Raw genomic sequence first — 12,127 nt, 5'->3', positions numbered from 1 at the left:
TAACTGCAGATTCAAGATGCTTGTCCTCTATTTAAAGAATTGATGCTGGAGTCTGTAAGTGATGTTTGCATTGTGTGCTTTAATTGTAGTTGTGTGATTATGTTGCTAAAACAGTCTTTAGGGTTTTTTAGGTAAAATGCCGGTACTTAGTGTTGATATTTAAGCCCGGGGCTTATTTGCAGTGAAGCACTTTGCCAAGATTTCCTAGCTTAATATTTAAATAGAAATATTACAGTATAACTTGATGCATTGAGGAAGTTAAGTTCCTAAAAACAAACTGATACTATCACTTCCAGTCTTTTCCCTTGCTCTGCTTTAATTGAACAGCATGTGATAAAACCTTGAATATTCTGTGAGACTGTAGCATAATATTTGCCAGACAAAACATCAGCAGTAGACAAAAGTGCACAGGACAGCTTTTTTCTAGCCAGAGAGCTGCCGTGCACAGCATAAAATGTCAAAGCAAAGTAGAAACTGAGTCAAGGAACAACCATCGTTCAAGTTGCTGAGGATTTATTAGGATTTGTATGAAAATATGAAACAATGTTCTTGAAAGAAGTTTAACTTTTCCGGTCTGTAGCTTATTTGTCCAGTCACAGCAGTCTTAGAGTTTGGTATTAGTAACAGTGTAATTTCATCATATTTTTTACAGATGAAGGTCCAGACTGAATAATTTTCCATGTTTTGTTCTTAAATTGTTAACTACATTAAGTTCTAATAGGGTTTTTAATGCATTTCTCTTCCAAGTATTTTTGTCTCCAGTACCAATTTAAAAGATTCTCAAATACTGATATGTACTTCAGAGAAGAATTTTTTTTTTTACTCTTTCATAAACGAAGTCTTTTTTTCGGTGGAGCTCACACTTTGAATGATACAACCTGTCCAAGGGAAGAGAACCATGATGGGATCTTGTGGAGCCATTGGAACCCATTCGCATGACCATCTCTTTCATTCTACCTCCCATCTCTTCCTCCTGCCCCGTTTCTTGTGCTGCATCTACTTTTCAGATTGATCTCTGTTTTCAGAATCTAATTGGTCATTTTATTTTTTCTTAAATGTTTTTCCTTCAAGTATGTCCTGATTTTTTTTTCCTTTCTTCTTCCCTAGAACGAGCTAAGCGTTCTGTTTAAGGCCCGAGATGAAGCTTATTAACGTAAGTGGAGAGGATCTTAAAGACTATGGTTGTTATCAGCTGATGCAAAAAGCTTTTAGTGACCTAGATTTTGGCCCCGATATACAATACTGATGTAAGTATTGTGCATCCAGAAAGAAAGAATTAATCACAGCTTGTTTTTCCACAAATGACAGTAAAGTCACTCTGATGTACTGTAATGCTGATGTGCTCTGTTTTGGACTTAATAGCATTTATATATGTTTACCTTGACAGTCAGGCCACAGACTTCCCACTTTCACCTCAAATTATGATCTCATAAGTCTTACATGAAAAAAGGACAATAAAATAACATGTTATTTAAGCTATAAACAAAGCTGAGTTAGTCCTTGAGCTTTTTTCACATTCCTCTAAATAAATGTCATTTCTTCCAGTTTAACGATATTAGTAAACTGTGTTCAAAAGAAGTAGTCCATTTTATACCTTCCTGATCAAATAATAATTCTCCATGCTGATTACTAAGTATTACATAATTGTATTCCCTGGCTCCATTTTAGCTGAACGATTTTTCATTCTCTCCTTCCAAACTGCAAACAAGCAAGCAACCAAAAAAAACCCACCCTTACGTGGTAACAGTTCTGTATAGTTACAGTACGTGCATCATTGTGTTACTGTGATCACTACCCTGAAATTTGGTCAATAGTCACATATTCTAGCATCCTTCCTGAATCTCCTGGGAAAACATGATACTGTTAAAGTTCTCTTGGCTTTTCCTTTCAGATTAACTTTTAGAAATCTTTGAAGTTTTCTGGTTGTTCCCATTCTTTACAATCCAGTGACTTTGTCCTGGAGAAATCTGTTTTACCTCTGTGCGTCATAATTAGAAATCGTGACACAGTCTTTCATCCCCAGAAATTAAAATACACATAATTCAAAGTTTTCTAAGGATGAAAAGGAACTACAATTTTTTTTCCATCATGTGTTTCACTTCAGGATGTTGCTGACAGCAGCGTTACCCACAGATAAAACAAACTCCAAGGGAGAGATTATAGATTCGTTCAAGGAGAAATGTTTTTTTTGTTGCCTTTTGTAATTAAAAAAACACAAAACAAAACAACTGATGAACGCTTTCCTTTTACCATAAGAAAGGAAGGAAGTTGATTGAAGCCGGTCATCTACAGCTAGCGAGAGAGAGATAGACACGTAGTTGGTTTTGCAGTGATGAGACCCACATCTCTGGAGGACAGTGTATCCAGTCATCACATCATGTTTAAGACAGAAGTTTCTCTCTCTGACGCTCGGCATAAAGGCAACCTACATCTCTTAGACACGTAACGTTTAGATGTAGACAATTCCATCACGAGTGCTAGACTATCCCCTTGGGTTGAAATGGCCTCTACAAATCTTTCCATCTAATAATGGACTGAAATACAAAATAGCTTATCCAAGGTGCTATTCATGCAACTTGTTTTTAGAGGTCCTCATTAATTACAGTTGGGTGTATTTGTTAGAAAAGGGAGGATTTTATTTCACATGCATTGTTTTTCTTTGGGGGTAGGAGATGTATCCCGTAATGAGATGGGTTCTCCACACTTGTGGTCTTGAAGGGTACTTGAGGAACTAGTTTGGCCTCTGGCAAACCATGTCATTTTTGCACCTTTTGTGTTTTGCATTTGTGATTAAATGAACTCTGTGTGCTGCTCTGCTGTCCCTGTTTTTCCTTCCCTTTCAGGAGTGCCACCATAGTGCCTGCCTCAGCAGAGGGGCAGGGACAGTGGCTGTGAGTTACCAGCTCTGGTTTAGCCCTGCTCTGGGATTTTTTTCCCTTTGGGGATTCCTCAACTGCCCTGCTCGAGAGGTGGTGATGCACAGGGATCTCATCCTGGGAGGAGTACAATTTGCACTGTTGCTGGATTAGAAAAAAAATGCTTAAAAAAGTTTATTTTTGTTCTTTCACATAGTCTGAAGTTTTAAAAAATTTGTATGAAAGTGTGCTTTCCTTTAATTTCTGAGAAGTGCTCTTTTTTTTTAAATAGAGTGAATAATGTTTCAGCTTTAATAAAAATAAAGTATTCTTTCTGATACCCTTTTTGATTCTCACTTACATGTGCTTCAAGTTTCAACTTAGTGTTCTTATGACTGGTCATATAAGCTACTCAGTCTGTTTTTTAAGTGTTCGTGTTTTTATACATAGCAAACCTCTGAATAAAATGTACCTATTTAATATGTTACATCCTAACTTCTGCTTAATGGAACCCTTCTATTATTAACAGAAAATATCAAGGATGGCTCAAATTTGAAATGTAACAGAAATGGCAGATTTTTTAGCTTGTTTAAGGCATCTTATTCATTATGTCTAGGACCTGTCAGAAGGTGGTAAACAGATCTCAGAACAGCAGCATTTATAACCAAATTGCTCTCATAAAATACAGATAAATCATTCAACAGAAGAGCTAATTAAATCTGTAGCCTATAGTATAGCCACTGGTATCCTTTCCATTAGCAGCCCTGGTGCTTCACTCAAGCCAAAGAGCTTGAGTTTACAGTATGTTTAATTTGAGCGACAGAGGTTTGTGTGTGAATGCAAAGAGGATTAGAATATTATTTAAGTGATACTTAAAGATAAGCAGTGGTGAACACAGGACTTGAAGAGTATTTGCTTGCTTACCTCTGTAGTTGCAGCCTTTGCTGGCTGCAGCACCGTCTCAGGTCTCTGACTTTGCAGCTATGGCTACCTTAGCCCAAACCACCCTGTTGAAGGGCTGTTCTATGGCTTTCTTTGACATGTCTGTGCTGGGAAAATCTTCCTGGTTTTGAAACCAGAAAACTTAGTGTTACTTTGCACAGCTCTGCCTTTCTTAGTACATATTAAACGTTTTGTTGAGGGATTCTGTGCTGCGACACTGGAAACGAAGGAAATGCTAGAACAAGAAAATGTGAGGAAAAACATTGCTTTCTATCATAAATAAGCTTGTCGCTAGTTTTTTCTTGTATATGTCTGTTAAATTAATAGCGTAACCATATTTTTATGATGATCAACTTGTTTGTAATGCTTTATTTAACTGGAGCACAATGCTGTTTTAGAGGCCTTACTGTTGCCTCAGAATGCAAGTGTTGTCTGCTGCACCGGAGCTGGAGTGTCTGTGGATGGAACATTTGGCCTCATACCATTTGGATGTTGGTGTTTTCCAGTGTTACATGTGAAGTCCTATAGCATATTCAGAAAGAGAATAATCTTTTGAGATTTCCCTCTTGTGCTCTCACTACAGTCAATAATTTTTTTTTTTGCAAAACCACTCAGCAGTAACCACTCACCCTACATCCTTCAGGTTTTCGGCAGGAGCAGTGTTAACCCAGTGCTGAATGTTAGTGCAAGTTCCTCTTGCTAAGAGTTGCCTCTGGTTTGCTGTTACAAATGTGATGGATGCTCAGGTGATTTAAATGCCAGAAGAGAAAGGTTTTTTTTCACCTTCTGTCAATATTTGCAGTAGGAGCTGGACATCTTTATTCTCCAGAGGTCCTCTGCTGTGCTGGGTACCTCAGAGAGAAATTCCCATCTTCATTCTGTTGCCCTTTTCCCAGCAATTACTATTTTAATTTTCTACATAAGAAACTCGGATAATGCCAGCCATATGTCATTACCTGGTACCATTCAAATACCATTTGATGGGTATTTTCAAAAGCAGGAGGAAGACTTACTCTTTAAGTGATCATGGTGTGTCCTTTACAAAAACAAAGGCCATTTGAAATTGTCTGATAATACATTTTTCCTGTTAGAGGATGTGTGACTTCACATAGCTGTTTATTCAGATTAGGTAATTTATTTGACAGTAATTGTATTTTATGCAATTTTAAAAATGTTTATGGGCTATTTTAAGTGGTCTTACAGGGTGAAGTGTAGGTTGTTATGGCTTAACATGTACGTGAGTGTATGAAAATATCCACTGAAATTGTGTATTAAGCTGAGCTTAAGTGTGGTAGAATTTTCCTGGGTTTGTTACTACATTTCTAACTATGCTTACAGCTTCAGGTAAAATATATGAAGATGCTCTGGGATTTCATGAGGTGTATCTCACACTTGAAAATCCCTTCTATAAAGATTTTGTCTTTTGCTGATACTCAATTAGTTTAACAAACAAAACAGTTCTGTAGCAGAAAATACAGTAAATCAGTTGCAGAATTCTGCCTGAACGTGCATAAAATAATTCATTCAACATATCTCTGCACAATAATAACAGGTTGTTCCTTGCTGTGCTGTTGGTTCACAGTCGTTTCTTCGCGCTTCTGTCCTAGCAGCATGTGTTTGATTTTGCTCCTAGTAGCAGCAGAATTTGAAATGCTGCAATTTTAAGTTAACTTCCAGGGAGCGATGAGGGTGGCCTGTCAGGCCATGCTTGGTTTTTTGATGTCACCCTGAGAAAAATCAATTTAAAATAATTTGATAGTGTTTTTCAGTGCCTGACTGTGCCCTGTTTGTTTAACATGTCTCGGAATAGCATTTTCTGATCTGGCTCCAGTGATGTTGTTATCATTAATTTGACTGCAAGTGGAGGTGGTCTTTTGGAATGGAGGAATACATCGGCTTTATACTCTAACTGCTTAAGGGAGATTAACATTTTAGACCTTTTTTTAAGAGAAAAACTGGCAAGAAAGTGAATTGTATACGTAGTTACAGCGAACAGACATACCTATCCTGACTTCTTCTATCTGAATGAATCTTACAGAGATTTTTGGAGCGACTGTCTAAAATCTGGCATTGTACATGTTGAGGACGCCGCCAAAGAAAACAGAAATTATGATTACTGTTCTTCCCAGTGAAAATGGGCAAATGGGCTCCTAACCCATTTATTCTTACGATTAAATCATAAATGTCTATCATCATTTCATATTCGCATATGAGATAAATGTCTATCAGCATGCACTGAACCAGGTAGGAGTCTATACATCTGGCAGTCAGGGAGTGGGGCTTTTGGTTGTGTGGTTTTTGCTTTTATTTTTGTATTTAATCCTTTCTCAACTTTGAAAACAACAAGACTGTCACCCTTTCTGTAACGTGTGGTATTTTAAAACCTCAAATGTCACCCATCCCCTTGCTCTTTTGATGAATTTGTGCATTCTATGAATGCTTATGAATCAGAGAGCGGAGGAAAACTGTGTATTCACTTTAGTTAGTGAATTTAAATAAAAAAACCCTGTGGTTATTGATTACAGCAAATACTCACCTTCTGTGTTTTTGTAGAAATCCCTTGGAGGTTCAAGTATTTAATCATGTCATAGGATTTTAAGAGAGCCTAATGGCTGGATTCAGCTTGCATGCTGTAGACGCCAATGTGATCTGTGGGCAGAACCAGCATCTCTAAGGAGTGCATCAGAGCATTCAGGTGAGGCATCTGCCTCTCTGCATTGGTGATATGGAGAGTTTTGGGGTGTCTCTGCAGTTGTACGTGCTGTTGGCAATGCAGGGACCTGGCCAGTCTGCACCTTGGACTGTTACCTTCCTTTAAGACTGGGATGGATACTGGGAGAAGTGGGACTCTGAAGGTGTCTGTGGTATGGATGGCCAGCACGCTGGGATTGAATACTGGATAAATCAGCCGTCTTTTGATGGTAAATGATCAGGAGAGGTTGTCTTGACTTGGACTTGATTCTGATCATCTTTGTTTCTGGTGGCAGTCTCATACAAGGCTTTTGCCATTCAGCTGGTGGTTTGGTTTTTGGTTTTGGGGTTTTTTTTCATGTAGGTGCCCAGAAAGTGTACAGCTGGTGCAGGCAGAGGATCATTGCAATAAAAGCTACTTACAAAGAAACAACCAACCAACCTAAAAAACCCCTAAGGTGCAGAGGTTGTCCCTGACTGACCTGCTGCATTGACCATCCGTGCAAGGGAGGAGAGCACCTGTGTGCTTCTGCCATCCTTGTGTATGCTGAGCCTGGCTCTGCGAGGGTGCTGGTTTACTTGTCTTCCATTTTGTGTCTCCTGTCTCTGGTTCTGTGAGCAGAGTGCGAACCGTAATTGGAATAAGATGCCCTTGAATAATCTGCCAGGGATTTGTGTTATGATTGACAAAGGAGTTTTGTTATATTTGGAAGATGTGGTTATATGTAAAATAAAATGAAAGGCAGAAGCGAAGTAATTTTCCTTGTTTGAGAAGGCTAAGCAAGGGTTTGTTTCAGTTCTGCTGGTAGGGAAGATGACACTAGGAAATAGTTGAATTCTATATCTGTTAAGTTCTAATGAAAACAAGAGCATACACAAACATGCTGCTCCTCCTTATTGCCTGAGAGGGACTGTGATCATCATATTTTGTGACCAAAGGTATATTATTGAAAAAACAAATGTTAGCTTGGTTTTTTGGTTGTTTTATTTTTTTTTTCCTTCTCATTACGCTTTTAAACCTATTATTGAACTTTGGAGTTCAACATATTAAAGTTCATGTGCAGTTAGCAAAATGACGTATTTTCTGTATAGAAGCCGAATCTTAAATTACAGAACTATGTACCAGCAAATTATGTAGTACCTTTCCACAAATCACTGGTCACGTAATAACAGTATGAATTTCTGAGGGAACAGTAATGTGTTAAACACCTAAATATCCCAAGCTTTGTTTGTTCCTCATCTGGCATCACAGGCGGAGAAGATGAGATATGCCATATAGTTGATCTTTTTCCAGTGCTTTTGTAAAGGCTGAAACGTATTTTCTTTGGTGCATTGCTGCCTTTTGGTAAAATGAGGTGAGAAAGTTCCATTTTCTGTCATGAGCCAACCAAAACCCAGCATGTTTTCAGGGTCCAATTTTGAATTTTTGTTCACATTACAAATCAATGTGAAACCGCAACTATTGAGGCTTTCTGGCATGTACAAAACATTTGTTCAGCTAGAAAATGAGTGGGGGGAAAAAGAGCCAGCGGTGACATGTCCAGATGGGAGCACATTGGAGTGCTGCGAAGCAGAACACCTGGCATCAAGGAATGAGGAAATACAGTCCATCGCTGTGTGTCTGGGTGCAGGGCATCTGTGAGATGTGGCTTTGTTGAGGGCCACCGCTTCCGAGATCTGGATTCTTTAACGCTGATGCTTTGTGAAATGTGATGCTTTGATGTTAGAGTAAAAAAAAAAAATATTGCAGACTCTTTACCAGTAATTAATTTGACATTTGTGGAAAAGATGATCTTCTAGTCAACAAAGTTTGTAAAACTGTAACTGGTCTTTAAATGGACTTCAGTTATTTCTAGGTACCATAGCCCATGCCTGCAGCAGTAGCCCCAGGCTGCTCCCTGCTCCCAGAGGACTTTTCTCCCACTGTGGAACCTGTACTGGTGGGACATCACATGGAGGGGTTCTCGGGGTTTGTACATTTAGTCAGGTCTCTTGATAAGACGTGGAGAGTTTCACATTGCTTGCTTTTGGTATTGTTTCTGAATTATACGCTGTGAATGTTGTTGTTTGGTATAATGAGAATTTCTTTTTTTGGAGTCCGGAATCAATACTGACTGGATTGTTCTGTGCAGAAATTCGAAGATAGAATGAGGTGGAATAGTTGATGTGTAACATGTCGGTGTGTTGGTCTGCTGACAGCGTCAGAGATCACATTTGTCCATCTGCCTTGATAAGAAATTCTGTAAATCACAAAGTTGAAGACTTTATAACCCATTATCGTTTCTTACCTTGTTGTTGCTGTTTGATTGTTCAGTCATCAGGAAAAAACTGTATTTAGTTCCTTCTAAACCCTGGACCAACTCTACCATAAGGTAATACCATTGAGGTGTAGGATTACTGCAGGGATTAACTGTAGCGTCACTGTTCCTGAATTCGTATTTAATGTAAAAAGGGGAGAGGTGATGTGGGGAAGAACCTCAGTATTATGAAACTGTTGTTAGTTCTCTTATTAGGTAACTTGTAACACAACGTTCTGCCACTACAGATCTCTCTATTAGAAATGAGGATTCGGTTTAGTTCAGAGTCTGTATTAATAAAAATTTACTTTTGTTTGCCCCGGTTTGTTTTATCTATCTATTTTCTTTAAATAGCCATGAATTAAGCTTTGCAGCAGGACTGGTAAGATCTTGCTGACTTTAGTGAGGCTTGACATGGTCCATAAACAATGTAATGTATTTATGTTAGTAAATGTTGTCATTTTGAAATTTATCACATGCTCATGAATAACATTCTTCCTTCTCACCCACTTCTCTGGAATTATTAGATGTACAGCTGAAGTAGTGGCTTTAGTAACTTTGCTGGTAATTGGATTAACAATTCAGTATGCAATAATGAGGCTTCTTTTAGCTGGAAATTGGAAATTAAAATAATGCTTACATCTCAATGCTATAATCCTGTGCTTTTGAATACTCCTGATGTTTGATCCTTTATTTAAAAAAAAAAAGTGTTACCATGTAACACAGTCATCATTCTTATTTATTCAGAATATAGGGTTTTTTAGTTCAGTTTCTTATACTATATTCCGAGTTGTGCTTGAAACTTTAAGGGTGCTTTAAAGGATACCTTACTAAAGTAGGAGAGAAGCCTATATTTTTTCCAATAAAAATTAACTTTTGAAATTAATTGCTTAATTGTAGAGTTTGTTTTTAAGTTCCTCTTAAGCAAAATGAAAGTTTAGGCTCTCTTCCAACCCAGTGTTTAAATGTGTGCTTAACTTTTAGACATCCGAGTAGGTTCACTGACTTCCGTAAGTACACACGCCATGAGGCTTTTGACAAATTCACTTGCTGCTACTTGGAGAGCTGCAGCGGGGCTGGTGCTGGGCAGAGGGAGCCGGGGAGCGCACAGGATCCATGCTGATGGGCTTTGAACACAGCGGTGTCAGTGGTAGCACCGCTAGCTGTGAATTAAATTTGCAGAACTGCTGTCCTTGCAAAACCCTCGAGTGTTGTAGTTTAGAAAAGTCGTAATGGTCAAAGATTGCTCCAAAGCGGTGATAAAGCAATTTTCCAACTAGGCCCACATTACTGGTGTGACCTGTTGGCCACTTCCACTTGTTCCCTTGAGAAAGTTTTGCTTTTATAATGGTCCTCAGCCTAGTATTGATGTAATACGTACTGACTGTTTTGCCTATCTACTGACATAAATGCTGTTATTTAGGTAAACATGGTCCAAATGGTTTCTGTTGCAACAGGATTGAAAGTAAGTCTGAACAAACTTACTTATGTTCAAAACAGTACAGAAAGGGGGTTATCCTTTTCTTTTTTCCCTTCGGAGAATGAGGACGCAATATGGAGGTATCTGTCCTTGAAGTCCCTTCTTATTCTCCCCTAACTTTTAATTTTGCTAACTAATTTCTTCCAAAACTGGCAGAAGTCTCACAGTTGCTGAATTCCTACCGCCTTTGGAGCAGTCCAGGGCTGGGTGCAAATGACCTTATCAGTTCCCAGAAATGCAGAGGGTGGTTATGCAGAAAGGCTTTAGGACATTCGTCTACTTATAAATTGCTTTTTCTAATACATTTCTTCAAGAATAATACTTTTCCAGATGTATCAGTTTACAAAGTGAATCCTATTGCTATCCTGCTAGATAGAAAACATGTATTTTAGTAGTTATAACTACATAAATATATTTGATCTATAATTAAATTTTGTTTTGTTTTCAGTAGTAGTACATGATATGACAGAATTAAATTAATCTGTACGTATATGATACGCATTTTAAACTAGCTACATTAAATTGACCGTGGATACTAGAAATGTCTAGTAACTTTTCTTTCTTATAAAAAGTGTATTTTTTTTGTCATTTGGTGTTAATTAATAGACTGTTGTAGAAGATTGAGTAAGAGTATGTTATTATGGTAAAATGGTATTAAAAAAAGTTGACCTGAATCCTGCATTTGTCGTTTTTGTGACCTTTATATTCCTTCCTCATTAGAACTATGCAGCACTGATACAGCAACAAATTAATGAGGACAAACAAAACTTGAAAGAAAAGGCTGTATATGGAATCCAGCTCACAGAAGAAAAACTTAATGACTTCCGTGATGAACAGATTGGGCAGCTGAAGGAACTGATGGATGAGGCTACCAAACCTAATAAAAAAATCACCATTTCTAAAGACTCAGAACACAAAAACTAAAAGATTTTAAAAGTTGTTTTAATGCATACGGAAGCATTTTGAAACTTCCTTTTCCAGTTGGACTCGAATGTTGTTTCTGTGGAATAATGGGCGCTGCTGATGCCATAACTTGTCTGAAACAGATGTCTCTGGTTATTTGGCTTTCTATGCAAGAATAAATGTTACAATGGAATAATCACAACAATTTTATGTTAATTGCAATATTTTTTCTCCTAATGGAAGGTGGAGACTTAAAGAATTCGGTAAAAGTAAACTGACATTTTTCAAACAAAGTTGTTTTTTTTTTTTTTTTTTTAATCTTGGCACCCATAGGGTAAAACATCTTTCTGTTTGTATATCATCCTCTGCCTTAATGGAAAAGATGCAATTAGCATTTGTTTTCTAATGTGGATTCAGTAGACAAAGAACAAAGGTATGGTACTAGAGTGTGTTCCTTTCAACGGAAAGAAATGAGCAGTATTAGAAAAAACTGCTGTTGAAATTGAAGGTTGGTTTTCTTCTTGAGCTTTATTGTGAAATGTACTTTAAAATAAAAGATGTAGTTCATTATTAAATTGACCTTGAATGAACCACTGGCTTATGGAGAAAATTCTGCATTTTTTTCAAAGCTAAACTCAGATTATTGTTAGTATCTAAAATTTTTAAAAACCATTCATGAGTTGGTTGTGCTGTAGTTGGAATTCAAAGGCTCTTTAAAAACTCAGTATCCCACATTATTCAATATTTTACATAGACCAGAATTTGTAAACTCCTCAATCACAGTAATTATCCTGTTGATAATACTTTATGACAAACATTAGTAATTTATTTGTAATACGTTAAATCTTCATCAGGACAATGCGTGCCTATTGTAATATTCATACTATCGAGACTAAAAAAAGTTCTGGTTTTTTAATCTGTTAAGAGAAAAGACGCCCCTTTTTGTGTAAAAGACAGCT

At 37.5% G+C, this 12,127-nt stretch overlaps 1 protein-coding gene across 1 annotated transcript; it reads left to right on the top strand.

Moving 5' to 3' along the window:
- Nucleotides 1-1,099: 1,099 nt before the first annotated feature.
- On the top strand, nt 1,100-11,751 carry ACN9 (ACN9 homolog (S. cerevisiae)). Its single transcript, XM_009330492.1, has 2 exons — nt 1,100-1,153; nt 10,986-11,751. Exons 1-2 carry the CDS (start codon nt 1,139-1,141, stop codon nt 11,187-11,189), a joined length of 219 nt encoding a protein of 72 aa, XP_009328767.1. The 5' UTR covers nt 1,100-1,138; the 3' UTR covers nt 11,190-11,751.
- Nucleotides 11,752-12,127: the final 376 nt, after the last annotated feature.

This window comes from Pygoscelis adeliae, unplaced genomic scaffold (genome assembly GCF_000699105.1).
Source record: "Pygoscelis adeliae isolate BGI_AS28 unplaced genomic scaffold, ASM69910v1 Scaffold27, whole genome shotgun sequence".
Taxonomy (NCBI): domain Eukaryota; kingdom Metazoa; phylum Chordata; class Aves; order Sphenisciformes; family Spheniscidae; genus Pygoscelis; species Pygoscelis adeliae.
The sequence above is the reverse complement of the archived record's forward strand: the minus strand, read 5'-3'. Positions and strand labels throughout refer to the sequence as shown.